Source organism: Echinococcus granulosus, assembly GCF_000524195.1.
Source record: "Echinococcus granulosus chromosome Unknown EG_S00146, whole genome shotgun sequence".
Classification (NCBI taxonomy): Eukaryota; Metazoa; Platyhelminthes; class Cestoda; order Cyclophyllidea; family Taeniidae; genus Echinococcus; species Echinococcus granulosus.
This window is the reverse complement of record NW_020170526.1, coordinates 157414-184207: the sequence shown is the minus strand read 5'-3', so window position 1 is coordinate 184207 and position 26794 is coordinate 157414. Positions and strand designations below refer to the sequence as shown.

The 26794-nt window shown below is 42.8% G+C and overlaps 5 protein-coding genes across 5 annotated transcripts; 1 reads left to right on the top strand and 4 right to left on the bottom strand. All coding sequences in view use genetic code 11, as the record gives it.

Annotated features, from left to right (window-relative positions):
* Positions 1 to 1033: 1033 nt before the first annotated feature.
* EGR_09413 (Armadillo repeat-containing protein 4) lies at positions 1034 to 3724 on the bottom strand (the record flags this gene model as incomplete). The annotated part of the gene is made up of 1 exon (XM_024498662.1): positions 1034 to 3724. One exon carries the CDS (start codon positions 3722 to 3724, stop codon positions 1034 to 1036), a length of 2691 nt encoding a protein of 896 aa, XP_024346951.1.
* Positions 3725 to 4946: 1222 nt separating this feature from the next.
* EGR_09412 (Prefoldin subunit 6) lies at positions 4947 to 7245 on the bottom strand (the record flags this gene model as incomplete). Its single annotated transcript, XM_024498661.1, has 2 exons — positions 4947 to 5067; positions 6989 to 7245. The coding sequence occupies 2 exons, from the start codon at positions 7243 to 7245 to the stop codon at positions 4947 to 4949; spliced, it is 378 nt and encodes a 125-aa protein (XP_024346950.1).
* Positions 7246 to 8517: 1272 nt separating this feature from the next.
* Positions 8518 to 14249, top strand: EGR_09411 (Splicing factor, arginine/serine-rich; the record flags this gene model as incomplete). The annotated part of the gene is made up of 10 exons (XM_024498660.1): positions 8518 to 8547; positions 8579 to 8984; positions 9020 to 9123; positions 9797 to 9906; positions 10562 to 10772; positions 11102 to 11391; positions 11918 to 12684; positions 12756 to 13013; positions 13560 to 13916; positions 14005 to 14249. 10 exons carry the CDS (start codon positions 8518 to 8520, stop codon positions 14247 to 14249), a joined length of 2778 nt encoding a protein of 925 aa, XP_024346949.1.
* Positions 14250 to 15057: 808 nt separating this feature from the next.
* On the bottom strand, positions 15058 to 18842 carry EGR_09410 (Dehydrodolichyl diphosphate synthase; the record flags this gene model as incomplete). Its single annotated transcript, XM_024498659.1, has 4 exons — positions 15058 to 15264; positions 17015 to 17255; positions 18097 to 18198; positions 18487 to 18842. The coding sequence occupies 4 exons, from the start codon at positions 18840 to 18842 to the stop codon at positions 15058 to 15060; spliced, it is 906 nt and encodes a 301-aa protein (XP_024346948.1).
* Positions 18843 to 22879: 4037 nt separating this feature from the next.
* Positions 22880 to 24566, bottom strand: EGR_09409 (hypothetical protein; the record flags this gene model as incomplete). Its single annotated transcript, XM_024498658.1, has 2 exons — positions 22880 to 23442; positions 23480 to 24566. 2 exons carry the CDS (start codon positions 24564 to 24566, stop codon positions 22880 to 22882), a joined length of 1650 nt encoding a protein of 549 aa, XP_024346947.1.
* Between the last annotated feature and the right edge of the window lie 2228 nt (positions 24567 to 26794).

The window sequence follows — 26794 nt, the reverse complement described above, 5'->3', positions numbered from 1 at the left end:
CCATGACATGGTATACACGTAGTTCGTTATTAACATTTAAAAGGCCAGGGCGACCACAGGGATAGCAGGAAAACTATACTGTCTGGACAAAGTACAAAAAGCCAAAAAGATGATTCCTTTTGGGTCAACATAACTTTAAACATGCACTAATTCACTGCACTTTTGTGATACTGTTAAAAACCTGTTAACAAAACGCTTTGCTAGTAACAAATTCTGAATATTAGCACTCATTTTCAGCCTCATTTATCCCCAAAAATGCACGATTTAAAGTTATTTCGATCATTTTTCTGCATAAATTTCTATATTTTATGACGCACCCCTTCACCTTTATACCAAATCCCCTTTACAATCGGCAAAATTTTTTTACTTATGAACTTATAATCCTCATGTCTCTTCTGTTTTCCCTCAATTGTTACCTGTAAAGCGACTAAGTAATTGGACTGGCATTGGGATGCGTCAGTCTGCTGACAAGTGAACACTAGAGTTGGCATTTGTGAGACAGGCACTACTGTTTAATCACCAGCTATATTGCTAAAATTCTCATTAAAAGAGACCATGTCTTTCAAGCATTAAATGAATATTTTCACACTGTAGGATACCACCTATAGATCGACAAAAAAAGCCGGACAGCTACCTTTATGAATTTAAAAATATTGTTTTTTGAGATAAACCCCTGCTACATAGGTTAACTGCATTATTGCAAACTTAAGATTAGTGAAGTAGGATTTGTAATTAGAGCGACCACTTAAGCAGAACTGTTTATCCTTGAAGGTGTATTAAAACCTGGAATTCACATATTATAACAAAGCAAGAAATGTTGCACACTCATCAGAAAATGAAAAAATTTTCCGTCGGATTTTTATGGGTGCTTTCGTCAGCTTCAGCTAGTTCACAGTGAGAACAATAAATTTGGTTCCACAATAGCACGTTAAAGTGTTTATTTGTTTAGATCAACTAGTCCTTATATCAATCAACAGTTTTCCCATTCAGACGCAGTAGTTTGCATGATTAATTAAGAGAATTGGAGAGGGAATTATGTGTACGTGACACACGCCGCCTGCCGCTCCAGCAAACGAATGTTGGTGATGATGCCAGCTGCGGCTTCCTGCACCTGCTCGTCCGCTGACCCCGCCATTGCCGTCAGCTCCTCGCAGATGTCCGCCTCCCAGATGCGCGTTACATTAGCAGGCAAGCGGCTGATGCCGTAGAGCGCTCGAACCGCCGCGTCCCGCAGCTGAGTGGCGCTAATGCCGCCTTCCCCTCCTACGCTACTTGTGGAGGAACGGAAAACGGCAGCCAGCATGGGCACGCAGTTTGCACGCCCCAGGTACTCGGCATTCTCACCGAAGTATGAGCATGCGGCGATGGCGCGCACCACGCTGATCTTCAGAGCCTCTGAGTAAGCAGCAGAGAGGATTCGGGCGAGTCCTTCGATCACATCCAGATCCGACATGATTGCTAGGGTGTTCTTGTCTCTCGCCATCTGCGCGATTGTGTCGAGTGCTGCAATCTGCGTGTCCTCTTCGGTAGACATAGAGGCGATGAAGGAGACAATGGTAGCAGGTGCGTTGATCAGTGGCTTGAGCAGAAGTCCCACTTCGTCCGAGTTCGCCAAACATGCCTCGATAGTGCGCAGTGCCTCACATCTCGATCCACCTGTCTCGGTCGCCATGTAAGCAAAGAGGATTCGTAGACCTCCAAAGTTAACAAACTGTTGTTGCAGTTTTTGGTGCTTTAACAACACTCGCAAAGAAATGCACGCAGCTGGGGTGAGATTATTTATGGCAAGGCGCAATAACACTATCCATGGCTTGACCCCTTGGGCCATCTTTGCGATAAATTTAAGTATTTCAGGTATCTGGGCAGCGACGGCGATCGCATGAAGACAGTTAAACACAATCTTCTCCGCTCTATCCAGACCGTTGAGTTTGACTGAGGCGGTGGTAACAGGGCGACAGAATGGACCAAATAGTCGTGGTAGCTCGATGATTAAGCGTACCAAATCACTATACACCTGCTTCTCTTGGAGAATCATTGCATTCTCCCGAGACAACGAAGTCTTCCAAATTAGATCGGTAATACCAACCAGAAGGGTTTCGTGCAATATACCTAGAGCCTGCTCCCGCTCCCTCTGTTCTGCAGTCCTTTCACCGCGTGTATTCTTCAAGTTGCCCCCCTTCTGCATCGAGAAAGTAATCTTCTGATGCTGTCCTGTGGCTTTAGCCTCAACGCGATCGCGACCGCGAAGAAGGGAAGTGACAAAGCCTTCTTCATCGAAAGGCTGACCACGCGTCATGCAGGTTATGCGGATGCTCTCAAGTGCCCCGTTAGCGTTTCTCAACTCCCAACGCAGCATTCGTACAATCGTGTCGAGCCCATTCATTTTTCGTATGCCCTCGCGAATGTCTCGCTCGTTTGCGCATTGGGCTAATGTGAATGTACACGGTAGTTTAACAGCTAGAGTAGAATTTCGAAGAGATTCCAGCAGATGAGGCAGAATCCCTTCTGTTAGAACGGCAATGCGAAAATAGGTCTCCACACAACATGCTTGCAGCGTAGACATTACATGTTGGAGAACGTCAGTATGAGCTAATGGAATGAGGACTGCAAAGACAGACACTATTCCAGTCTGGCGCAAAGCCAACCTACCCTCGGCGTTTTTAGAGACGGCGCACAATACCACACCAAGTACCTTCAACAGGCTATCCGTCGTGCGTCTACTGGAATCGACCTGCTGTTCCAGGCGATTAAGTTTAGCTCTCAGAGCGTTTTCAGGGCTCGTGTTGAAGGCCAATGTCATGCGAACTTTACGTTCGTAGTCCGCGTGTATTTCAGTAATCTTCCTGGTGTTCTCGTCTAGGAGGCAAACGATTGGTTTAATGGCATCCATGCGGGCTAATAGGACACGAACCTTCTTGAGGACGCAGAGGTTACCTATGATTCTCCCTGCTGAGCGTTTCATATGGATGTTAGGATGATGAAGGTTGGTAAGAAGGGGTTTCACACCACCCAAATGGACGATGAGGCGAGCGAAATAGATGATTGTGGAGACTTTATCGAGCACACGCATGGCAGCAACCTGAACAGGTGGGTCGTCCACAGAGAGGAGATTCAGCAGTAATGTGGTGCAATGCGAGGCCTCAAAGGCCTGAGCCACCTCCTTAGAGTGGAAATTCATATGGCGAATGTAGATGAGGGTGATGAGAGTGCCTTGGCGGTTAGTGGCAAGGAAGTAGCGGAAGTACTTGAGGAATTGCAGGTAGGTATAAGTGATGCGAGATTCCCCTTGGTTAAGCAGAATCGACTCTGCAAATTCCATTCGCTTGACGTCTTCTTCCTCTTCCGAACTCATTTCCCCTAACATCATCGATCTTACTGCGTCCTTAGTTCCGCTTTCTGTCTTCTCCTCCCTAATCCCATCCCCCCATCGTTTATCCTCCTCTTCCTTCTTCAGTATGGCATGGTGGACTGCTCGGTTTCGAAATTCCAGACGTTCTGCAGCTCTTCGGGTACGAGAAACTGTATCCTGAAAGTCACCCAAAAGGACTCGATGATTGATGTGAGCCTGAATTCCATGGACACCGCGGATAACGGGACCACTGGGCGAGACAGGGGCATCGAGGCGCAGCAAGGAGTTTATTATTCGTCTTCCGCCTTTTTCTGGTGATCCCTGCCCTGGAGCGTGGGTGGGTCTTCGAAAGAAGAACTGAGAGACGACACTCATCAAAACCAGCTGTGGCAATAGGATGGAATTACAGCTGGAAAAATCTATAAACCTACGGAGGGAGACTGTGAGCAGGGATGTTCTCTCAATTTCAAATTTGAAATCGCATTTAAAAAAACTTGGAAGTCAGTATTATTTTTGCACACAATTGCTTGAATATACCTTTTAAATGACATGCGGTTAATATACACCAGGCTTGTGGATGAACGAACGACACCAATCCCTAAGGACGAGGAGGCAAACGCTGATCTCTCACAAAGCTTGAACAATCCGGAAACGTCTTCACCCCTCCCCTTCCCACTACACAAATACAAAAGGTCTTTTTCTAGTCATTCTTCCCGATTAAAGGACTTGAAGCAGTGTAAATACTACGCTTTTTATTAATTTTTCTTAAAAGTATGTGAAGGATAAGCGACAGAAGCGTAAGATTACTCTCAAATAAGTCTACGGTATGGTGCTGAAGTATGTACTATGCATAGCAATAGCGCAGTGACTTGATGTTTTGTTGAACTTTGTGTTACAATATGGGGGCACTTAATTCTCTGCGGGTTGTACTTCGGCTCGAGGCATGGCCTTGGGGTCTTGAAAGAGAATCGAAGCGCGCTCTACGTCGGAAACATTGCCCGTTATTCACTCATCGCTTTTTCCAAATGTAAGCAGGTCAGCTACAGCGGCTTGACCAAGGCCAATGAAGATTTGGTGGACGTGGCTGCCACTGCTTGTTCATTCATGAACGCACAACCACAGAACCCCGTCAACCTCCTAAAATTTGACCACTTAAACTATGTAGACGTCCCTTCGGCAGCATGCCTCAATCCGCCCTGGCTGCTCACACCGCTACGGCCTCAGCCCCTGACTTGAAGACCATGGCCCCCACTCCACCTACAGATCAGGCCAACTACATGGATTGGCAACTTAGTTTTATGATTTACAAAATTCCAGACATGACACCAATCCTGTGAGCTCTTTTCTAGATGTTGGAGAGAAAGAGAAGGTATACCTCTACAGCGAGAAAGCAAGTAAACCCAACTTTAAGCCTAGGAGTTGCAACAACTCCAACTTAGTGGTTGGAAAGTGGGGACGTTCCATACGGGCTTAGAAGTCCATTAGGTCCTAAAATGATCATTTTCGGTATTGATAGAATGAAAGTAGCAAAAGCAGCTCCATTTTCAAAAAATGGAAGCATTTTGGAAAAAGTAGTGAGAAGGGCAGCTGAGAGGGTCTATGCTTTAAGTGCAGCTTTTGTTTGCTCCTGTTGAAATCGCTGTTGCAGTTTCGTGATCTGCTCCCGGTGGTTATCCCGCTCCTTCTCCATCGTCTTCATCATCTCATCATTTCGCTTCCTGTAAAGACCAAAAAACATTACTGAATTCGCAAAAATGACTATTATGAAGCAAAACCTCTCGCTTGCACTGCTGAATCAGCACGACGCATGTGTTAGATTAAAATGCGGCGGATAACGTGATTTTCATCTTCCCGGAATACACGGACGCTATGAATGACGAGGAATACTGACTCACAAACTGAGCAGGTCCACATCTACCACTGGCGCTAGTTGGAATCGCTTAACTTGATTAAAACGAAGATTCTGTACTCCATCTTCGAGATATATTATAATTTTCTCCCCAATTTTTGGTAAATGATTCCTGACCCCGTCGACCGAACTGGACATTTTTGACAATATTACTAGGCAGAATTTTTCCTCACTCCACAGAAATGGAAGCGTTTTTGCTAGGAGGGATTACTCAACTTGTTTGCAACTGAGACTCTGTATTCAAGCTTAGTGATATAACAGCACTTTTTTCTCTAAAAAGGGCGGAAAACTGCCACGGTTTAAAAAATGCTGTCAGAATTCATCCATGTATAAAGCCATTATAAAGTAATGCATTTCCTTAGCTGTTTAAATATTACTGGTTGCTGATGCTTTTTCTTCGTCATTTAAAGTGTCAGAAAAAAAATTAAAATGAGTAAAAAGTTCATCAATGGACATGCAACAATCTCCAAATAGCCATTTGTTATCATTCATATAGGGATCTTCGCACAACTAGCCATGAATTGAGAAAAAGTATTCCTGTCAAGAAAACAAATTTTCCCATCTTTTTATATTGAAAAGAATAGACGACGTGATAACCCTAAGAAATATGAATACGCACAGCGGATATGCAACCAAATGGAGACCATACATATTTAGGAGGTATACTGCTATAAAACTAAGTGATTACGAGCAGAATATTCTCCTATTGTGGAACTACATGCCTTTGGATTGAACGACTGCTGAATATCACCCAAAGGAAGCTCAATTTAGTCGAGTGCCGCGTACAATTACGCAAGACTTAAATGCCTAAATGCGTATTTTTATTATGAAGGCTGATTAGCACAATAGAAGTTAATGGTCTAAATTTGTGGATTAAAATGCAAATGCATAATCTCAAGTCAACAATCATCATATGGTCAACAGAGGCAAAAAACGCACTAAAGTTGACTCCATTTTCCTATTCAGACTTCATCAACCACAACACACAAGGTGTTTTCGAACACTCGCTTCCGTAGTTTCGTTTAAATTTACGGTTGTAATCAAAAAACATCAGAAATGATACACTTCGGAACGAATGTTCAAGTAATCCAGAAATTTGACAGATCCTCATGGATTACTTGATGACGATTTCCAGATTAAAACCCACTTTCATGAGCAAAGTAACACCTTCCTTGCAACGTTGCGCACTACAAATTCCATCTTGCTGACTACACCGTTGGGGAGCAATACAGTTTCGCCCACTTTGGGGGAAGGCATAGTTTAGAAGTGCAAGTTAAATGAAATACCTTAAAGTATTTTTAATACACGGTATTCAACATCAACACCCATAATATGTTGAGCTGCGATTGCATCAGCCTCAAAACCATTTTAAACGACGTGCAAGTGCGCCATACCGCCACCACTAAGCACAATTTGCCGAAACAAAGGCTACAGTATCGAGAGGAAAAGAGGAATAAAAAAATGTAACCCTTGCCTAAGGCATTCTTGAACATTTTGAAGCTGCATGATACAAACGACCGCAAACAGGCAGAGTTAAGGAGTAAGCAAAATGCAAAGTGAAAACCAGGACCAGTCTAACCCAATAAACTGTAGATCAAGTAATTTAAGTGAGCTGAAGAAATCAAATAAATCCGGACTAACTTAAATGAAACTATCAAGGAAAGGTGTGAGGTAACAGGAACTCAGATTGTAGGGACTTGGCTGGATTCAAGCATATTTACGCAACTCACATCTCATCCTGAATGAACTTGAGGCGCTTTTTGACGGTGTCCCGGGCCTCCTCCAGGCTCTGCTCCACCAAAACTGGCCCTATAAGCTTAAAGACCTTATTGTCCTCCGTCAGCTCCTCCAAATCCTTGTCCACGTTTTCATTTTCCGACAGCTGACCTGCCAACTGCTGGTAGGCCTGCAGGCGCTTCTGGATGTTGCTTTCAACCTCCTGCAGTTTCTCCACCTCTTTTGTCAGTGACTTGTAGACAGCCTCCATGTGTCTGTATGCTAGGTACAAATCCGTAATGTGTGGCAATTATACAATTTCAGATAATAATTCCAGTGCAATTACACAGTTCTTACTAGGGTATGCGCTAGAAGCCGACCCCCAAACAAACATGCTGGAATTAGTAGAAAATTATTTTATTGGAACTGCAGGCTAGATTTTTATGGGTGAAGTAGGGATCCATGCTAGGAATGCTAAGCAAGTGAAAGTTTCACTGGCAAATTATATCATATGCAATCATGACTCATTAAAGCCAAGGCCATAACTACCTGATCAAATTCACCAAAAAGTAATGCTCGAAAAGGACTATTAAATCCAACTACAACCGACAGGAGTAGCAAAACGTGCAAGTCCAACTGAAAAACTTCTCGCACTTTCAAGTGGATATTTAAACGGTGGCGCTGCACACTTAAGGCCACGAGAACAGTCTGACCAATTGAATAGATGCATCATAAAAAACCATAGCAGCCCACAGTAATTCGCAGGGAAAATAAGAGTTAAAACGGAGTACACATTGCCTTAAAATCTAGTTTGACTGAATAGGAGGGACTCGAATTTAGGATTTTCACGGAACTTTTAGCCTAAAGTAGTTAGATGACGACTCAGTTTACAGTAATACAATTATTCATAAATCACCTTATATGTGGCTCCCAATAATCCTAATATTTAAAGATCTGCTGCACAGGCCTATCTAAAAATATGTTGTATCCTGCCCACTTGCAAACTAATGGCAAATAAACATATGCGAAAAGGAAGGCCTTATGATCAGCACCGATTAGGCGCAACCGGTAATTACTTAACGCAGCCACAAAGGAATTTTAGGATTTGTTGTGCCTACACTTTAGAGTCAAATGACTTTCACAATGCAGGAAAAATAGTGATGGTCAATAAATACATTGCTGATGAATTTCTGAGCCAGTGATAACACAGTTAGAAAAGGGCAATTTTTTCTATGCATATGCAGGGTCAAGAGTAGATGATATTACCAGTTCTGAGAATTGCAAAAGTAGGAGGTTCAGTTCTACTCCTCTCATTTGTCCATTCAGTAAATAGGTCATGGGCTGTTTATTTTCTGGATTGGGATTATGTAATTTAGTCATTGGAAGAGAAGAAGGTTGGGTGTTCTTGAATCGCGTCAATTTGCTTTTTTCAGTTAAGGCAGTGCACGCTAATTTAGGTTGTTGGCGTATTGATAGCCGCCGATTTGTTTTGCGCTTTGTTGCTAAAGTGGGTTATTCGAGTCTCTTTCGTAGTTGTCTTAGAATGGATGAGGTCAGAAGCTTCAGTTTAGAGGTTCCTGTTGAGTTTTTACTGATCTTTTTAGCTGAAAACACTTTTATCAAGTTCGTTGCCAATGACGAAAACAAAGATGACATCCATTGCTGGTGCTGCTATTCGAGCGAGCAAATTCTATAAACATGTCGTTAAACTGGTCGAAGAGTTCATTCTCAGGTGCACATCAAGATTTAAGCTTCCTGGATTGTTTATCGTAGATGCGATTTTGCGTCAGTCAAGGCTTAGTAGTCTTGATAGGGACCTGTATGGTCCTCGATTTATGCGAAATATTGATACAGTATTTTCTGCGCTCTCCCAATGTTTGCCTGAAGACAAGTCGATGGTCTCACGAATACTCCAATTATGGAGGGAGAAATGCGTCTATCCGGGGGATCTTATTACAGTTTTGCAAGATTTGGTTAATGACCCCGACAGTCCTGAACTTCATGCATCCGGTACCCTACTTTTTGTATTTTTTCATGTTAACTAGCACGGAAGATAATCTCGAAATCACTTTCTGAATATGAATCAAGGCGAGGTAAGGGATCCCGCATACCCCAAGATAGTGAGGAGTACCTGCAAAAAGCTATTCAGGTTCGTTGCATGTACAAATTTGCGTGGTTTCACGGGTATTTCTTAGTAAAATTCGTCAATTATTCCTTTCTGACATTATTTTGTGCGTGTCATTTCCAGAGGTACCTTTGTGTTTGCTATTTTGTATTCTCATCACCTTTTTTACATTTTTGTGAAAATCTACCGTGGTATTTTATAGCGTTCATTTGCGCATGTGAAGCTACGCACTTTAACTGTAAGACTGTCCTTTGAGTCGTATATTGCCTTCGCTAATCCGATTCGATTCTTTGTGAATTGATTAAGTGCTTTCTTTTGTTCACTTATCGGGTCGCTTGGTTTTCAGCCGTAATTTTAGAAGTTATATTATCACCTCCCGGGATTATTATAATACTTTTTACGATGTTTCTTTTCATCAATATTACTCTTCGTTCAGGACCTCAGAGTGTGCTCATTATCATTTAATAAGTCTGTTTTCTTTAGTGCAGAATATTGATTTCTATGGGAATATAGCTTCATCACGAACAGCTCTATTAATATAGTTGCCACGCCTTTAAAAGTTTTGTGTGCAGAACAATAGTCGCTTTCCCAACTTGTTGATGTATACATATTCAACGTTTTTACTCTCTGTTATGTCAAAGCACCACTTTCTTGGCCCCTAATTTACGGCTCTATTATTTTTTTCGCTATTTCTTAGTGGGTGCAACGGAAGATCCAGGAACAACTGGATTTACTTGGTCGTGGCAAAATGATTAGTGCAGAAGTAGTTGCTCAACTCAGTTCTACGCTGTCTCAGCTTCGGTATCAGTAAGTGCTTTTTGGCTTGTCTGGCTTAAGTGCATTCGCTCTCATTTTCAGTCCACAATCGCAAATGGCGTTTTACTGTTAATTTGGCTTAATTACCTACCTATCACATTGGAGATCCTAAAGGGACCGATGTTTCAAAATCCAAATAGGCCCTCGTTTAATTTTGGCTTTTTTAACTGCTGTTTTGTGGCGAAAATGTGGGAGGTGCCTGAGTTCCTTTGCATACATATTTCCGGTATTATTTGGCTTTTTCGGTAAACACTCAACTTATGTGGCGACGCATGGAAAGGTATGTGCGGGGGTGCCAAATCTTTGCCATTTATACATGAACCGATACGTGTACGCACATGTGACTTCGGTGCTTTATGTAGCTTACTTTTGCAATATTGGGAGCTCAACATTTATATGTGGTAGCGAACGTGTCTACACGTTTATTTCTCGAATTCTGATCTTTACCATTTTTTTCCATTTTTCATCTACCGTGGTTTTACCAATGTGGGAAAAGTGGGCACTTGTGTTATATTCTCGATTCGTCTTGCCTGTCATTAATTGACGTTACTAAAGCCGCTATTTCCAATTGGTGGATTTTTAAGTTAATTCTGTCATGTAATCCAAAGCCTGGTAGTCCACGCAACCCACCTTTGCTCTTTTGTAGCCCTTCAATAGAAAATTCATACTTTGATCAGTTGAAGGCCATCGTGGACACCATGGCAGAGAATAGAGCCATTCAAGAACAGCTGAGCAAGTGTCACGTGAACAGCATCGGTTCCACGTCCAAGGAACCCCTGTCCAGTCGACATAATTCAGTGGAAAATAATACATTAAATAGTGCACTTCACAACAGTGAAAACCACCACGACCATCAGGTAGGTAAAGCCAGTAAATGTTTCTTCTTTTCCACTTATGCACTTTAGGAATGCATCATTTAAGAATGCATCCTTGTCAAATTAATTTCAAAAGGTGTCTTTGTGAACTATTAGTTGTATTTATTGGTCCGTTTCACATTCCAAATGTAAGGCTTATGTAAAGGTTTTCAGCTCATATTCTAGCCTCTCTCTCAAGTTATCACAGTCATTAGGCTCTGTTAAAAGCTTGCGGTGTAAATGATATCCAGTGAGATTGTGATTAGTAAGAGTTAGCTAGCATCCGGTTATTGCATTAGAATCTAATGTGAGACCACGTTGTCGTTTTTCAGAACCAGGCATCAACAGTTGCAGTTAGTGGTGGCGGTCGAAGAGTGGCGGCTGCTGGCGAACTCATACCCTCCGATGAGAGCTCTTTCGAGGATCGACTGCAAGGTTTGGCTTCCAATTCCTTTCTGTCAAACCACGTCAATGTCAGCAACCATCGACCTCCGCCACCGCTCACCTCTGGTGATGAGGGCAGCCGTCGGAAACGACGCTCACGGAATCAGCAGCATGTATCTCCTACCTCTCTCATCTACGACACAAACGCCTCACCTGTTCGGAAGCGCACCAAAACCGAGTTAGACCTTATTTTCATGCCTTGCTCCTTCCCTTAAATCCACTGTATTTGCTCCTATTTATATCAAGCACTAGAGCGAGATCTGGGATGTTTCGGTCATTATTGGGGGTATTAAAGTAGCAGTCGGCACTTTTGTTTGTAGGGAAGTAAGGCTCTATTGCTTTTCATTATTGTCACCTTTTATCGGCTTCCCTTCTTATAGTTATAGGCAATTCTAGTTTTTTGTTACATGTCGATTGTCTGTTATTCGTATTTCTTGTTCTCATTTAACATATTTTAATGCCGATTCTTTTAGCCACCATGGTAAGGCACTAAACGTCCTCCAAGGTGTTTTGACATGGTTTATCGGTTTTCTAGGCTGTGTTTCGGTGACCGTTTAGATTCCTTTTTGAGGTTCATAACTTTCTGAAAGATTTGCTAATCTCATTCACTGTAGCCTCGTTATGCCGAAAAATATAAGAAGCTTATTTGAGACTTGTTTTCCAGTGTATTGTGCTTGTCTTGTAATCCATACCTTTTATCCCAGTCGTACAACTTCATCGGTGTCGTCATCATCTTCGATTTCGCTACGATTTCGAAGCAAATCCTCGGAGCAGCCGACAGCACCGGTGGTTCCAAGTACCAGCACAACTACCCCCATGTCGAACGACCCTGGCGGGACGATGGAACAATTTCTCATCGGCCTCGGTGAGGATGTAGAGGAGACGGCGAGCCAGCGCGAGCGCCGTCGGCGTCGCGATGCCCTGCCTTCGCTGCGCGCCAATTACATCTCCCTAGTGTCACGCACCATCTTCATTGGCCACCTGCATAAACAGCTGGCGGAGACACGGTTACAGGCGGTGTGCGAGGCAGCGGCGCGTGCCCGCGTTCTCGAATGCAACCTTATTCCTCCGCGTGGCTGTGCCTTTATCACCTTCGAAAGCCGTGCCGCCGCGGCACGCGCTCGTCGTAGCCTCGATAGATCGATGCTGGAGCAGCGCGAGATGAAGACCGCTTGGGCGGCCAATCTCGGTGTGCGACGCAGTCAACAGCGTTGTCACGAGGGTTGGAGTGAACGCGAGGGGTGCACATACCTCCCTCTGGAACAAGTTGAACGCATGGCTCCCTCCGCCTTTCGCTCTCTCCTTGAAGGCCACGCCCTTGTTGACGCGGATTCTATCTCGCCTGAGTTGCGAAAGAAACTTCTCTCTCCATCCAAGGATCGTTTAGTCTCGACAAATTTGGTCAAACCTGTCCTCATTCCTTCTCGCCCTCAGACAGCCATTCCTTCACTAGCGCCTCTTTCTACTGCGGGTAAGTTTATAATCATCAGAAAAGGGAAAGGCTCATTCGGGCCACTTATTTCACTGTGGCCGACTCTGTAGCACCACCACCCCCACCACCGCCTTTACCGCCTCCTCCTCCTCCCCCTCCTCCACCGCCGCCGCCACCACCACCACCACCTCTCACGGCGTCGTCGACTGCTCTGGGCGGTGTGGCTCTGTTGCCCCCTCCATCTGTTACAACGTTGACGAATACCACTGCAGGCATCACTGCTGCTCCTGCTGCTGTCCCCATTGGCGACACCCCCAGCAAACCGCCTCTTCTTCCCTTCGTTTCTGCGGTGTCTACGTCTGCACTTTGTAAGCACGGCTCTCTGCAACTTCTCAATTTACATTTCTGTATTCTATCTCATTTGGCAATTGGTTGTTTAGATGGTCACTAATTTCTCAGAACTAGATTGATTCTCAAATATTCCTTTGATACTTAATTAGCTTTCCTATATTTGCTTTGGCGATCCATCATTGGTATTATTGTGTCGAAATAAAGAGATTTGCTCAAGTCTAGGAAAATTTTTACTGATCTCGGTCTTACTGGATGATGTGTTGAAAATAATTGGTTTCGCTTGCAAGAATTTTCAAATTAAGCCTTTAAATTTGTTGTTAATTAACAGAGCAAAAAAATTACAATCCCATGAAATCTTTCGATGTGACGAAAAGTCTCAACAAACGTTTCAAGTCTTGCACATTGCGTTTAATGGTGCTTTGTCTGGAGGGGCCATCAATCGGTGACTCGTTACCCAACTCAGGAACTTAATTCAGTTTCACATTGTGTTATTAACCACTTTTTGACTCTTTTTAACGGTGTAAAAGCTGTAACAATTTCCCATGGCCTTTTTCATGTTGTAGTGACACAGAACATCCTCACAAATGCAGCTTATACAGTAGCGCAGCCACCGGCTCACCTCCTACCCTGTACCATGGTGCCTCCGCCAACGAACTCCACTCAGGTGGGCGGTTCCCTTCACCAGCCATTCGTGTCTCAGCTTTCGGCACCCTATCTCAGGTTCCCTGCTGCCGACTCCGTGTCACCTTTTCTCCGTTCTCATGAGCAACAACAGTTGCCGCAGCCGCAGCATCATCCACCCCCCACAGGGTCTTGGTTCGGCCCTGAGGGCAATCCCTCTCCAGGAGTTCACGTAGCCGCATCTACTTCCTTGCGTTACCAACATCCACGCTTCAGCATTGAACAGACATTCGCTGCTGGTAAACCTCTAGCTTTAATTCTTGCCGATTCCTCTCGTCTTTTCACAAGTTGTAGGGCACAATACATGTTTCTCTGTTCCCTTTCTAGGTGCAGTACAACCAGTGCCGATGAACCGATGGCCTCTTTCCAGACCACCGCCCCCATCGAGCCTTCGGGCACTACCACCGGCGCTCTCATGGCAAAGCAGTGGTGGTGGCAGTCAACTAATAAACGGTTCCGTCCCTCATAGACATCTGCCACCTCCGTTTGGCGTCAATCCGGGTAGAAGCCGACTACCGCCCTATCGACCTCCACCCTTTCCTCTCCCCCCTCTCTCTCGACATCCTCGGTAGACAGTCGCTTCGTTGTACTGACACCTACGATTTTGTACATATCCAGACACCCAAGCGCATGTTTAGCGCCTCGTTTATACATGCGCACTCACAGGATCTGCCTCCTACACAAACGCCACTAGCCTACTGTCTATGGTATTTCTAAAGCCTGAGGTTTTCATTGTTGCGTCAAGTGTCCTGCCGTTGGGTCGTGGACGGCAACGATGGTGAGCAGACCTCTCCCCCTTAGACACTTAAATAGTCACCTTTCAGGATCTCGCACTGAGGTCTGCTTTTTTAAGCCTAGCGGTAGATTTTCGGCCAGTCTTTTTGATAATTTTAAAATAGTATATTCGAGAATCATAAATCACTACGTCTTAACAAAACGTGGCTGAACAAAGGTGCTCACTATTCTCTCTAACGACTTTTGAAAAACATTTGCCTGTAAGCAGATGCACTCCAGCGCGACTTGCAGTGGCACACCTGTGCCCAAATAGGCATCCCTGTTTCCATTTGGTCAATCATTACTCTTCTTTGAATATCTGAGATTCTGGTGCCAAAACTCGATTTGAAGATAAGCAAGCCTTCGTTTCGTTTATACTGTGGTTACATCTTCAAGCCGTATACAAGTGGAGCAAGTTTCGACTATTCAATCGCGGACTTTTGGCTAGTATAGGTGTGGTAGAATAACAGTTACGGAAACCCGTATGTTTAAATCCTAAGCATCGTCTCGAATGTAGATATAAGCAGAAGTTATCTTTCCATAGATGTACAAATAGGAAATCACATAATTCGGTGGGGTTCGTTTTTTCAGCGACATGAAACGTCGCTAAGCAGCTGTTTCGTCTGCCTCAGGCAGGCTAGCCATTTCGAAGAGCTCGTCCATGTATTCCTTTTCCAACTTCGCATAAAATTTCTCCAATCGGCGCTTACGATTCTCTTCCTCAACCACGTCGATTGTGACAGGCTGATGAATGCCACTGTGGCCGTTGACTGTGTTGTGTGGGTCTAATCCACTCAAATGGCATCGCACCGCCTGAAACGGAAGTTAAATTTAATGCTTTTGCTGTACTAGTGGATGTCTTCACTTTCATTCCATGCGTAGATCACTTATGAAATGGTCAAATGGAGGTCGGATGTTGACTCATTCATGAAACAGATTGGAACAAATAAGGCAACAGATCGCCTACGAATAAAACAACTGTTTAATGGATTAAGCTATAATCCGTTTTTACAAAAGTTTATCCAAAAATTGGAAATTTTGGTACCAGAATAACTCAAAATTCCATCTTTCAAGCTGGAAGAGAAGCTGTGTGAACTGACTGCCGACAACTAGGTGATCAATACCGCACTCAGGGCTAGAGGCGAAGGTCGATTCAAACATCGTCGCAAATACCAGAGGATCCTAGCCGCATCAACATTATGAGAAAGCCACGTGGGAATCCAGCAAAGCAAGAAACGCAGAGAGTTACAGCACACGGTAAGGAACACATTTAAAACACAATGCACGCATGGAATAGGAAGCCAATAATACACCTATTCGCAGCTTAAGTGCTCAGTACTGCCACTGATTAGCCGTACTTGACGGGCGACAGGAGGCACAGTCTCAAAAAGGGCCAAAGCATTGCCTTCCTAGCTGGGAACAAATCTATGCAAACCAGATAACTACAGCTTAAGTTGCAAATTAAGACAGGGTACCATACTCAAATAAACAACCGCCGATGAATTTTAGAGTGGATACAAGGTTAAAAGTGTGGTCGGAAAAGGATTATCTCGAAGTGATTGAACTGGGTCAAGTCCAGTCAGTCATGCAAAAATGCCTCGATTAAGAGGGCTTTGTGGTAAATACTTCTGAGGGATAGGAAAATCATGCCTTAACAAGGCAAACTATGTCACGTAAGCGAACCATGTTGTCCAAATTCGCATATAAGGGTTTCAAGAAGGCACAAAAATTCATTCATCGAACTGAAAGACCCATGCAAACAGTAATGGGAGTTATAAGATGCAAATGTGATGTGATTTTAGGTCTCATGGAGTCAAACAAATTGAAGTGAATGAAATGCATTTTGGACAAGAAGCTTCAATTAGAGGAGGCCCCATAGTACTTGTTTTCGAAAAACACCTAAACTGTAACCTGAAATCGCCCTAGAGGATATGAAACATCAACTTCAAAAAAGGAAGAGGCGTTTTAGATAAAACAAATGCTGATAAAGTGAAATTCAATTCAAGTTTTGAGGTCTCATCCAAGTTGACAGTCGCTGCTACATTTCAAAGTAAATGAAAATCAAAGTTTGACCGAGAAAGCACTTTGCGCTTCAAAGGATCTTAAGTAGACACAGATAAACTGATGTGTGGTGTTAATAAACCGTGTTCGTGCCAGAAAAATTGCAAGTCAGATTAAGTTGAACACAACAACAGGTTAGCGTGATCAACGAATTCCAAATGCTTAAATTGATTCATTCTTGTACTAGAAAAAGTAATATACGTAAAACGCAGCCTTTTGAAAAAACAGTTGGGTTTAATAAATCGCGAGACATTGTTGCAGCAATTCTTCTAAAGGGAATTAGCGTTGAAAAGGTTTGAGTTAACAAGCCGTTATTTGAGGAATTTATGCTAACCAAATGCTGGTGAGTGGGATTTTGGATCAAGTTTAAATGGCACACTCGAGTATGCGGCCACTGGTGAATTCTGAAATTAGTGGTTAATCTTAATGAGCCCTAACTAACGCAATAGGGATGGAATGTTTTGTGTTAAGAGAGCACTACCAGAATGGCCCCACAACACACCTCGGGAAGTGGTAGGAGGGCGACACGATTGAGTTGAAAGTGGAGAATGGCAATGGTGAGATGCCAAAAAGAGAAAGTAGGCCAGTTGACCTCGAAGAAGGAGAAGAGGGCTGCAGAGCGCGAGGCCTGCCACAGCATGAAATCGCTCAGTCGTACCTCACCCGAGGTGCGCACCAACAGGTCCAGCGGCCGACAGCCTCGCAACTGGCTGCTCCGATCGATCACCTCCGGCGATATGTCCCTGCATTATGGGGAAGTTTTCTTAGAAAATCGCACAACGTCCAACCAGTTTTTGCACACAAATCACCAAATTCCTACGCTCAACACCGATCTGATACACTTACAAGCATAAGGAATGCGGTATTTTCATCCCTTTGCAGTGAAATAATATCTACACCATTTGTGTATTCGAGAACGTGGGCTTTCCCGATCTACGTATCGACATCTTCCCAAACGGCGTTGGAAAATGCCGCAGCAAATTATGTTAAGCCTCTCCGTTATTCTCAGAGTTAGCCGCCTTATAATGTCTTCTGATATAACTCAGGCAATACACATTTTTGTCAACTGCAATGTCTACATTTTCAGTGAATTTTTTAGGTCTTTTCAGTGCTCTCATTAGGCAACCTCAAAACCATTTAGTAAAGCCAGTGGAGACAACAGAAATGCGACAATAGATAAAAATCCTTGACTTTAAAATAGGAAATGCAGTTTAAAAAAAAACCGGCATAAGTGCACATCTTGCTCAAAGACAAATAAGTATATTATGTAATCTGTTTAAAGACAGCCACAAAATAAAAGAAAGCTTATCATTTAATTAACAACAGGGAACACATACTAAAGACCGAAAAGCCACAATCAGCAGTTCCAATGCAAGGCTCAACGGCATCTTTAAAGCATAAGGCAGAAATCAAGGTACATGTACTGCAAGTAAAAGAGATTATCACCGCGGTGCGTGTTTCTACACTGGATAAACATTATCACTCATCCAAGCGTGCATGACCTAGTGTTGGTTAATGAGATAGTGCAAAAAGGGATAGATGTAACGTGGTTAATAAATAAATGCAAAAATACAAACAGCATACTCTTCTTCTAAAATCCCCGCCTGCACTCCACGGCGAATGGCGTTCAACGCCGACGTTATTTCGTCGCGAGTGGTGTAAGGCATCAGTATGTTTAGTGTGGCCCTGCAAATTAATCACGAAGTTCGAATAAACAGGATCATATTTGCCTTCACCATGGTAAAATATGCAGAGAAACGCAAAAATATACAAGATATGGTTGCTACCGGGTGTTTTCACTCGTCAAAAGCATTAGTCTTGCAGCTGCACGTTGGACCTTTATCGGGAGCAAGCGTAAATTCCCCAAAACTCGGACTCGAACACCATGTTTGTCCAACTCGTTCCTTGACAAAATAAATGAATACATAAAAATACGAAATCCAAAGGCAGAGAGCAGAAAAATAAAGCACCCACTTCTTTTGAACGAGATCATTGAGTTTCACCAATGCGAGATCCATTAAAAATGAGACCTCACGTTCAGATCTCTTAAAGTTTTCGATGCTAAAAGCATAGACAGACACTTCCTTTATCCCGAAATCATAACACCAACGGAGCACCTTAGTGATGAATATGACAACAGCGCTTACTTCGGACAATTTCGAAAACCCTTGCTTGTGCCCTTCCGTTTTCTGGAGACCCTGGGCAGTTGCATGCCTACGATTGCCATCCATTATAAAAGAAACGTGACTGGGGATGACACCCTGTTTTAAGACACTCATTGCCAATTTCTGAAAACATGAGTACTTATACTCCTGGTTTATCCAAGGCATTCTCCACTTCAACGTCACGACTCAAGTTCTGATTGGCCTTCATTTAGACATTCATTGTGCGCTCGCTACCTACAAAATCATCCTCAGTATATATTAATGACTAGCCTTTTAAATTAAACCCCTGCTGCATCTCTTCATTGTTCGTTTGAAATCTACTTCTGTAGCACAATACTAATAATTAAAATGAGATACCCTAAAGCCAATATTTTTATTAACACACTCCTGTAACTTCGGATACTACAAGATTAATGTTGTCAACGTCTTTTACTCATTCGTTTAGTTTATTGTTAGAGATGATGCATTTGGTTTTGTGTGCTCTGGTTGATTCGATGTCTGGGATGTGACGCCCCAAGATTTCTCTAAAGACGAAAGATGGGATACCTGCACATTGTCATTATTTATGTGCACATACCTGCACATACCTACGCATTGTCAACGCACAGTGAGGCCCAAGATTGCTGACATGGTTAAGAGGCCAGTCCATTTAGCGGAGGCACAGTAGCGGAGACCCTGATCGGCTTGTCACCAAAACCAGCGGCTAAGCGGCAGTTACTATACTGCCGAGAATACGTATGCTGCTCTCAATTATTCAGCGACGATATTTATAGAATTCGAATAAATCATAGTTTTTCCAGGAAATATCCACGTCACACCTAGGCGGAGCCGCCAACTTCTCGAATATTACAAGCAGAGTCGACCACTTATTACCATACTGTACTGACTCCAGCCTTCTCTAAAGACGAAAGAAGACATGGTACTTAGGACATGCATATTCGACATATAGAAGGTATTAGGGCTACCAACATGGTCCAAAGGCCAGCCCAAGGTGGCTCCTTACCAAAACTGACAGCTAAACAAACAACCAACTTATTAAGGAATAAATTGTTGTAATCAGTTATTCTATAAATTTACGGATGGTTAATTTAGGTAACGCTTCTTGTCATGGAAAATGCATGTTTATTTTCCTTCACCATTCACTAGAAGGGTTATTGACAAACCGTTTTTTTCAAATCTTTGCTAATTCTCTTGTGTATTGGTATTGAAAATAATTCATTTCCCTTCTCGTTTGCTTCCAAAGTAGACAGAAGTGTTTCTGAGGGTAGATTAAGGGGTTTTGTAGCCTAAATTTGCGGCGTTGCAAATACCCATGATGACGTAATAGGACATGTTGGTGTAGAGACAGTCAGTAAGAGGATTTAGAGGCATTCTAAGGCCATGAACTTTTCCTCCTAATTGTCCTGCCAAGGCGAAACCACGAGTGGTGTTGGCTAAAGAGTTGGCTCAGTTTCATGTGCTGTTCAAACACACATCGCTCTGTTACCATCGTTTCCTGCGCTTGTAGAAACCTAAAGGTGTTATGAAAAGAATTTGTCGATTTCATTAGCGCTATTGTCTGCCTATATCTTGGGAATTATTTCCAAAAGTTATATCTTTCCAGGCCCTGAGCTCCTCCTGAGAGACCATATGATGGCGTAGTCTCTATTTCCGAGAAAACGTATGCTTTGATCAAGTTGTGCAGGTACATTCGAGAAAGTTACACTTTAGAAATCGGCTAATAGAACTGGCACAGCAGATTTATCTTTGTGTATTTCCTAGGATGTATTTATTTTATCAAGGGCCAGAAACCTGAACCTTTTAAACAGAGCTTTTGTTACAGCCAAATTAAGTGGCACATTTGGCAAGTGAATTTAATTGGATAATTTCTATAATTTGAGTGACCATTTGAGCCACAATTCCCTTTTTAGTCAATTTTATTGCAAGGAGAATCACATTGGTTTATTCTAACTCACTCATGAGAACCTTTTTTGTGCCACAAGACTACCTTCAGGCGACTAAAATGTACTTAAAATGGTCAGAAAAAAGATTGAAAAAGGAAACTCAGTTAAAGTTGCCTACCTGCAGGATTCTTGCATGTTCCCTTCATGACTAAAGTGTTTTGCATGTTGTGCTGTCTTCTGATCTCATAACACATTGTACCCTGTTTGATCTCTTTCACATCTCGCTCCTTACTTTTATTTCTGACCTACACACCACCTTAGTTGGATCTTAGATCCATTATATGACGTGGCAGTGCTGACTATTCATTTGAAGTAACCAGCCGCCTGTCGTAGACTTGGATAAACACTTGAGTGTGTATGCGCCGTCAGTCTGCAGATCGCATGACTAAACGCAGGTCAGCATCCATGTAGCAAATGATCCTATCTTAAACAAATTTTTTGATTATGGACATAAGGACGGTACCAAAAAAACACCCACGGTGGGTACGAAGATGCAATACAAAGGAGCGAAATTGGCCATCGTAATTTTGCCTGCAGAAGCAAACTTACAGACCAGTAAGGTATACATCTTCTTCTGCGGATGAATTGACAAATTTCTTGGGAGTGTAGAGTGGGTAATGGGTCGTTTAGGATAAACGATGATAAGCCAATCCACTCAACGAAAGTTGGATTATTAAAGCCACCTTTTATTACAAGTTGGTCGGTATATAATCTAATACGGTGCTTTTCTATAACTTAAAATGGTTGAATAACAAGCTGGTAGTCGATGACATTTGTTGTCATTCGCTAGTGCATGCTTAGCTTTCCCGATTTACCTGATATATGTAGCTTTAAAGAATTAGTCCCATCAGTCATGTTAAAAACTGTCGAATGTTTCTGACTTGCTGGTCTCGAATTAAAGTGGCGAGAGCACAATGCAGTTCTTTGTCAGATTTTAATTAAAAGGCCTTTCTGAGCCTTATTATCGGATTTAGAGCGATGCAGACCATTTCCAGGTGGTTCCTTCTCCTACCACGTTTTTCACCTCCAAATGTCAATGTGGCAAGTTTGACGAGAGGCTTTGGCAGCTTTCACGATCGAGGTAGCCGCATTTTTTCGTAGAAGCAATAAGCCGCAAACACATTCATAATGTTCAGCTTACACTTCATGTTATGAGGGTCCAAAATGGCGGAAAACTAGTACCGACAAAAGACTGGACTGACGATATAGCGTAAAGCATTTGGTTAAACAATTGCATGAATTCTGCGCAGGCATCATTGCATTGAATTACTTGGACAACCATGTGGAGCTTTTTCGGCAACACTAACCTAAAATAATTTGGTACTGTGTTTAAAATTTCCCCTTTTTGCTGCTTTGAAGCAATGACTTACATTTTGTAATTGCTTTGAGGAAGCCGAACTGGATTTAAACTACAATGGACCACATACTGTAATGCAATTCTTAATGAGCTTGCCTTTAAAATTAGCTGAAGAATAGGGTAACTAAAACTAACAGAGCCGAAAGACTACCTTCTGTTGTGGATATCTACAGTTCCGGACAAACGTTCCTATTGGAACGTTTTGGATATAATTTACTAAAATTTAATTTTCCAGACATTCTAAAATGTTATTCTTGTACGCTCTCGTTTTGTTCTCCTCGTTGATCAGTTTGACATGGAAACGAGCTCTGTGCGTTCTTATAAGCACGCACGGATTTAGGCCATTCATGATACCCAGGAGAGAACTCACCCCCCCAGCTAACATACGGTCGCATAGATACCAAGGTCTGACGGTATTCACTATGTCGACAGTAAAGAGGTCGTTTTTCCGAAGTCTTACTCCCTGATTAGTCCGGCTGGGATCAGGGCATCGTCGGTAGCACATAAAATTTTTTCAGCAAAAGTGCTTGCCAGCAGGTCAAAACTTAGTTTAAATAAGCATTTAACAACGGATAGCTAAAAAATATGCCAATGTTTTTAATAAGTTTAATTTGAGCAGTTAAATGGAAAACTATGATAATCACACAAAGAATACCTTAACATTTTATTTATATAGTCTGGTTTATCAATGAAACTCCAAGAAACAGACGAACAAATCATCATAAAGTTACACTGCATGTCCAAACGTGGAGGTGGATTTACAAGACTTTATGTTTGGACTGACTGCTTTAAAAGCACGCATCCAATAACGTTCTTAACAAAGAGGAGGTAATCACAATTGTGTTGTCCATCACCATTTCGCTTTGTACGCACAGAAAAAAAGAGGAGGGCCACCAGTTTTGCTACTTGGGTGCTCTGTGCGCATTACGACGCTTAAAGGGTAAGGCTCTCACCTGCCTAAATCGGCTATCCATCCGTGCCGAATTGGACCGCTTGGCCTGCTCCGCGTACCACTGAATGTCGGCGAGGGAGATGAGTGGCGTCCTCAGGGCAATTGCACAGACAGGCTCTGAACGCATTGTAAAGAACTCAGAAGACAGCTCATCTACAGACAACTTTGGAACCCAACGCTCTGCTGGGACCAACAATTCGGATACTTCAACGGGTAATACAAGGTACCTCTCAATCATTGGATAATTGGCAATTCTTTCAAATCGCTGAATTCCTTCATCACCGAATGGCCTCGAAATGGGATCGGAATATAGGGAAAATGGAGTCCTTTGAATAGTTTTGAATAAGCAGTCATTGGTTCTAGAATAGATGTTCATTTGTTTCTGCAAATTCTGGCACTTTCGAAATACTGAAAGGTACTTGCTAGCTTCGTTGGCTAGTTGAATCCTCGTTGATTTGTACTGATCTTCCAGGTTGGACTGTTGAATTTGTAGAGAAAGGTGAGTTAGTGGATCTTCGGGAAAAGGCGTAAATTGGGTCTCTGTGTTTACCATTTTCAGGAAGTGTTTGCACCTTTACCGAAACTTTGTTAGGATCTGGACAAATGGATTCGAGGGAAAAGTCCGGTGTGCTAGAGGGCCCAACATTAGCGTCTCTATAACGATGACAGTCGTGGTGCCTGGAGGATTTGTGACCACTTCTATTATGTGTGCCATGGTGTTTTTTCCGACAGCAGTGGGGCTTTCTATGCCTAAGGAGGACTGGAGATAATATGGCCAAGCTTTCGTCAGTTAACACGACTTCTGGTTCACGAGGCCTGAGAGTCGCCTCGATTTCCACCTCACAGTCCCTCACATTTGACTGATTTTGATTCAGCTCAACTGCCACTTTGTCGTTAGACCCATTGGCTGATGTCTTAATAAAGGGTCTGAAAAATTCCTTCAGATTTTTTGTATAACCCCAGGCACGTTGTAGGAGACCGGAGACACTACAGTTTGTCGTTTCTTTTGACAACAGGTCTATACTGGCTTGGAATATAAGACACCACAATAAGCTCTGATATAACGTATCAGCTGGCAAGTTCATCTGAGAATGCGGATCGTGATCACTCTGTCTCTGATTAAGCGTAGACACTTTGAATTTGTTTACTTGATCTTTGGTGATTTTTGCGAACACTTTATTGAGGCCTTCGAGACTCTCAGCGTCGAATTGGCCCGTTCCTTTGATGAGGTTTTCAACGAAGTTGTCCACGAGACCCTTCAGTGCATGCATCGTTTGCACGGTAATACCATTGGTCGGAAGGCACTGAGCTGACACTTCTACGTTTGAACGTGATATATAAGTCGGTTTTCGTTTGGAAGGAGCCTTGGAAACGCGCTCATTTAAATCTGTCATACCTCCTTTGACTGGTTTTTGTGGCAATGGCAGAGGGCACTCGTAATCTTGATGTGAAATACGATTACTGGAATTCCAGCCTCGTCTTTTGTCTGACAATGAAAGAGTAGGATTGCGAAGACTGGCTTCGAAAGAAACTGCACCGCCATTTGCAACTGGACGCGTAGCGGTGTTGTTCAGAAAGCGAGTATTCGGTTTTGCCACAGACGTGGGCAGTTGTTTGACTCGATGTGGATTCAGCATGATGTTATCTTTTAAAATCCCAAACCTCAAGGTCGAGTAGCGAATGCGTCTGTTGGCAGGTCTTTTGAAAAGACCAGATTATCGATCCCGACGTGGCGTTTCGGCTCTGGAATCGCGAAGGCGGCATTTTATACAAGCCTGCATAAAACTCGTTTATAATAAATGGCAAAAGGTAATTTTTACTGCTTAATTCAATTTTTACGCTAAACTCTCTAGGCTGACGTTTCTAATTTGTTTGCCACGCATCTTTGATTATCATAAGACATTAAACATTTCCTATTTGCATCATTTGTGTTTTCGGGAATAAACTGGGTTTAAAATAATGTTAGTGAAATAGTAAGGCTTTATTTTAAGGGCATTTATCCCCATTTAACTTTCTATTATTTGACTTGCAGTAAGTAACCGCTATGTGGTGTTTGCGATCCTCTCCCAGGCTGTAAAAGTAATTTCGATAAGGAAGCCGATTCATCGTTGGGATGGGAGGCAACAAACCTGACCGAGAGGATACCTTCCCGAGTGAAAATTCAACCCGACCGGGCTGAAGTACTCATGAGGTCAAAAGTACATTGAAATGCACAATCTTTGTGTTTCTTATTTCAATTAGCCCTTTTAAATTGCTCCACTTTTTTTATTTTAGCGCAAATTTCTTGCCAATGACGGCGATATACTTCAAAGGCCGTCAGATGTTTGTGCATTGTAGAAATGGTAGTAGCGTGACATATTTCATCTTTTTTCTTCCTAATCATCCATGCAAAAGAATGCGTGAGAGTACAAAGATAACCAAAAATGCGCGTTATTCGCGGCAGGTTGAAGTAAACTTTGTGATGGTATTCTCTAAGGAGAGGCTCTCTGGTAAGTTAATTGTCTGTTAAATTCTCATTCTTGGCAACTCTCTCGGGCGGCCTGGCCTTCAGGTCATGCAAGTAGCCTGTGAGCCCTTATGTAGGTCGACAATGCGTATTCTGCCTGAGTGTTGTGCCTTCTTTCGTCCTCAGAGAAGCCTTGGGGTGCTATAGATCAACTAGTGAGACATCCCCTAACGTCATGACAAGAAAGAAAAAGTACCTTTTTGGTAGCATACAGTGCCGAAAACTTTTTCCGGTCACAGCAAGCATTATACTTGTGCAGTAAGTGTCGGAGCTGGTAAGGGTTTTAACGCATTGAAGATGCTCAAAATTTCTCCGAATGGTGCATTCGTGATTCATGAAACGCCCTCACCTAATATGCAGTGAGGGATCACAAAAGCATGTGAGTGGTTAAAGCACAGAAGCGAAATAGGACCTGAATTCCATTAATTTGGTTCTTTTTATCATTTTGAGAACTCAGTATCACTCTCCGGAATTGCAGTGCGATTCATCATCTTACTGTTTGCACGCTATATTGCATTAAAGGTCCAGTTTCTTCTCCATTTCGCATAACCACTTCAAGTTGGGTGTAACGAAGTCGCCATTTTGTTCTGGGCATGAAAACTCGACCCTGCAAGAGCAAACAACTAAAGTCAACATTCAGTGGTGCAGAGTAATTTGTCCGCAGCTACCACTCCCCTCGACGTTAACAAGAGTCCAGAAATTTGAAACAGGCAACAATAATTCTAGAATGCGAGAGTTGCTGAAAGAGTAATAAAAACGTGAATTTGTAGACCACTTCTTGTGTAACTGTCGAGATAAATCCCAACAGGCTTAGTTCAAAGATTTGCGCAATTACGAGCAAACTAGATAGGCTGGAAATTGCAGAATTCGCTAAGTGAACACAAGGCTCTAGGACCGACTCAAGTTTTATGATATGTTTAAGAGAAAAAGTGACTACAACACCACAGGTGATGTTGACTTATTCAAGGAAATTTGCATCCACCTTTTCAATTGGCTGTCCAATCCTGTAAGTCCATATCCAAGTCGTGATGTGGGGTGATCTCAGTGGAGAATTTAATTTTTCCCAGAAATAAATCATACCTTGAGTCGTCTGTATTCCCCCCCCCCCCCCAAGTGCACCGAACTCAATCACGAAATTACACTAACAAAGGAAGGGGAAAGGGTCGTATTAATGGGCTTGCAGAACATTCTGCGCCGACCTTTGCAAACACCAAAACCCAATGGAAATATGTTGAGGCTCATGTAGACCTGTTTGCAGGTCTATTGAATTAGTGAAATAGGTTATTTAAACCACGTAAAAAATGAAGTTTATAGTGACGAAGATGGACAACTGATATTGTTTTACCGAAAAAGCTGTCT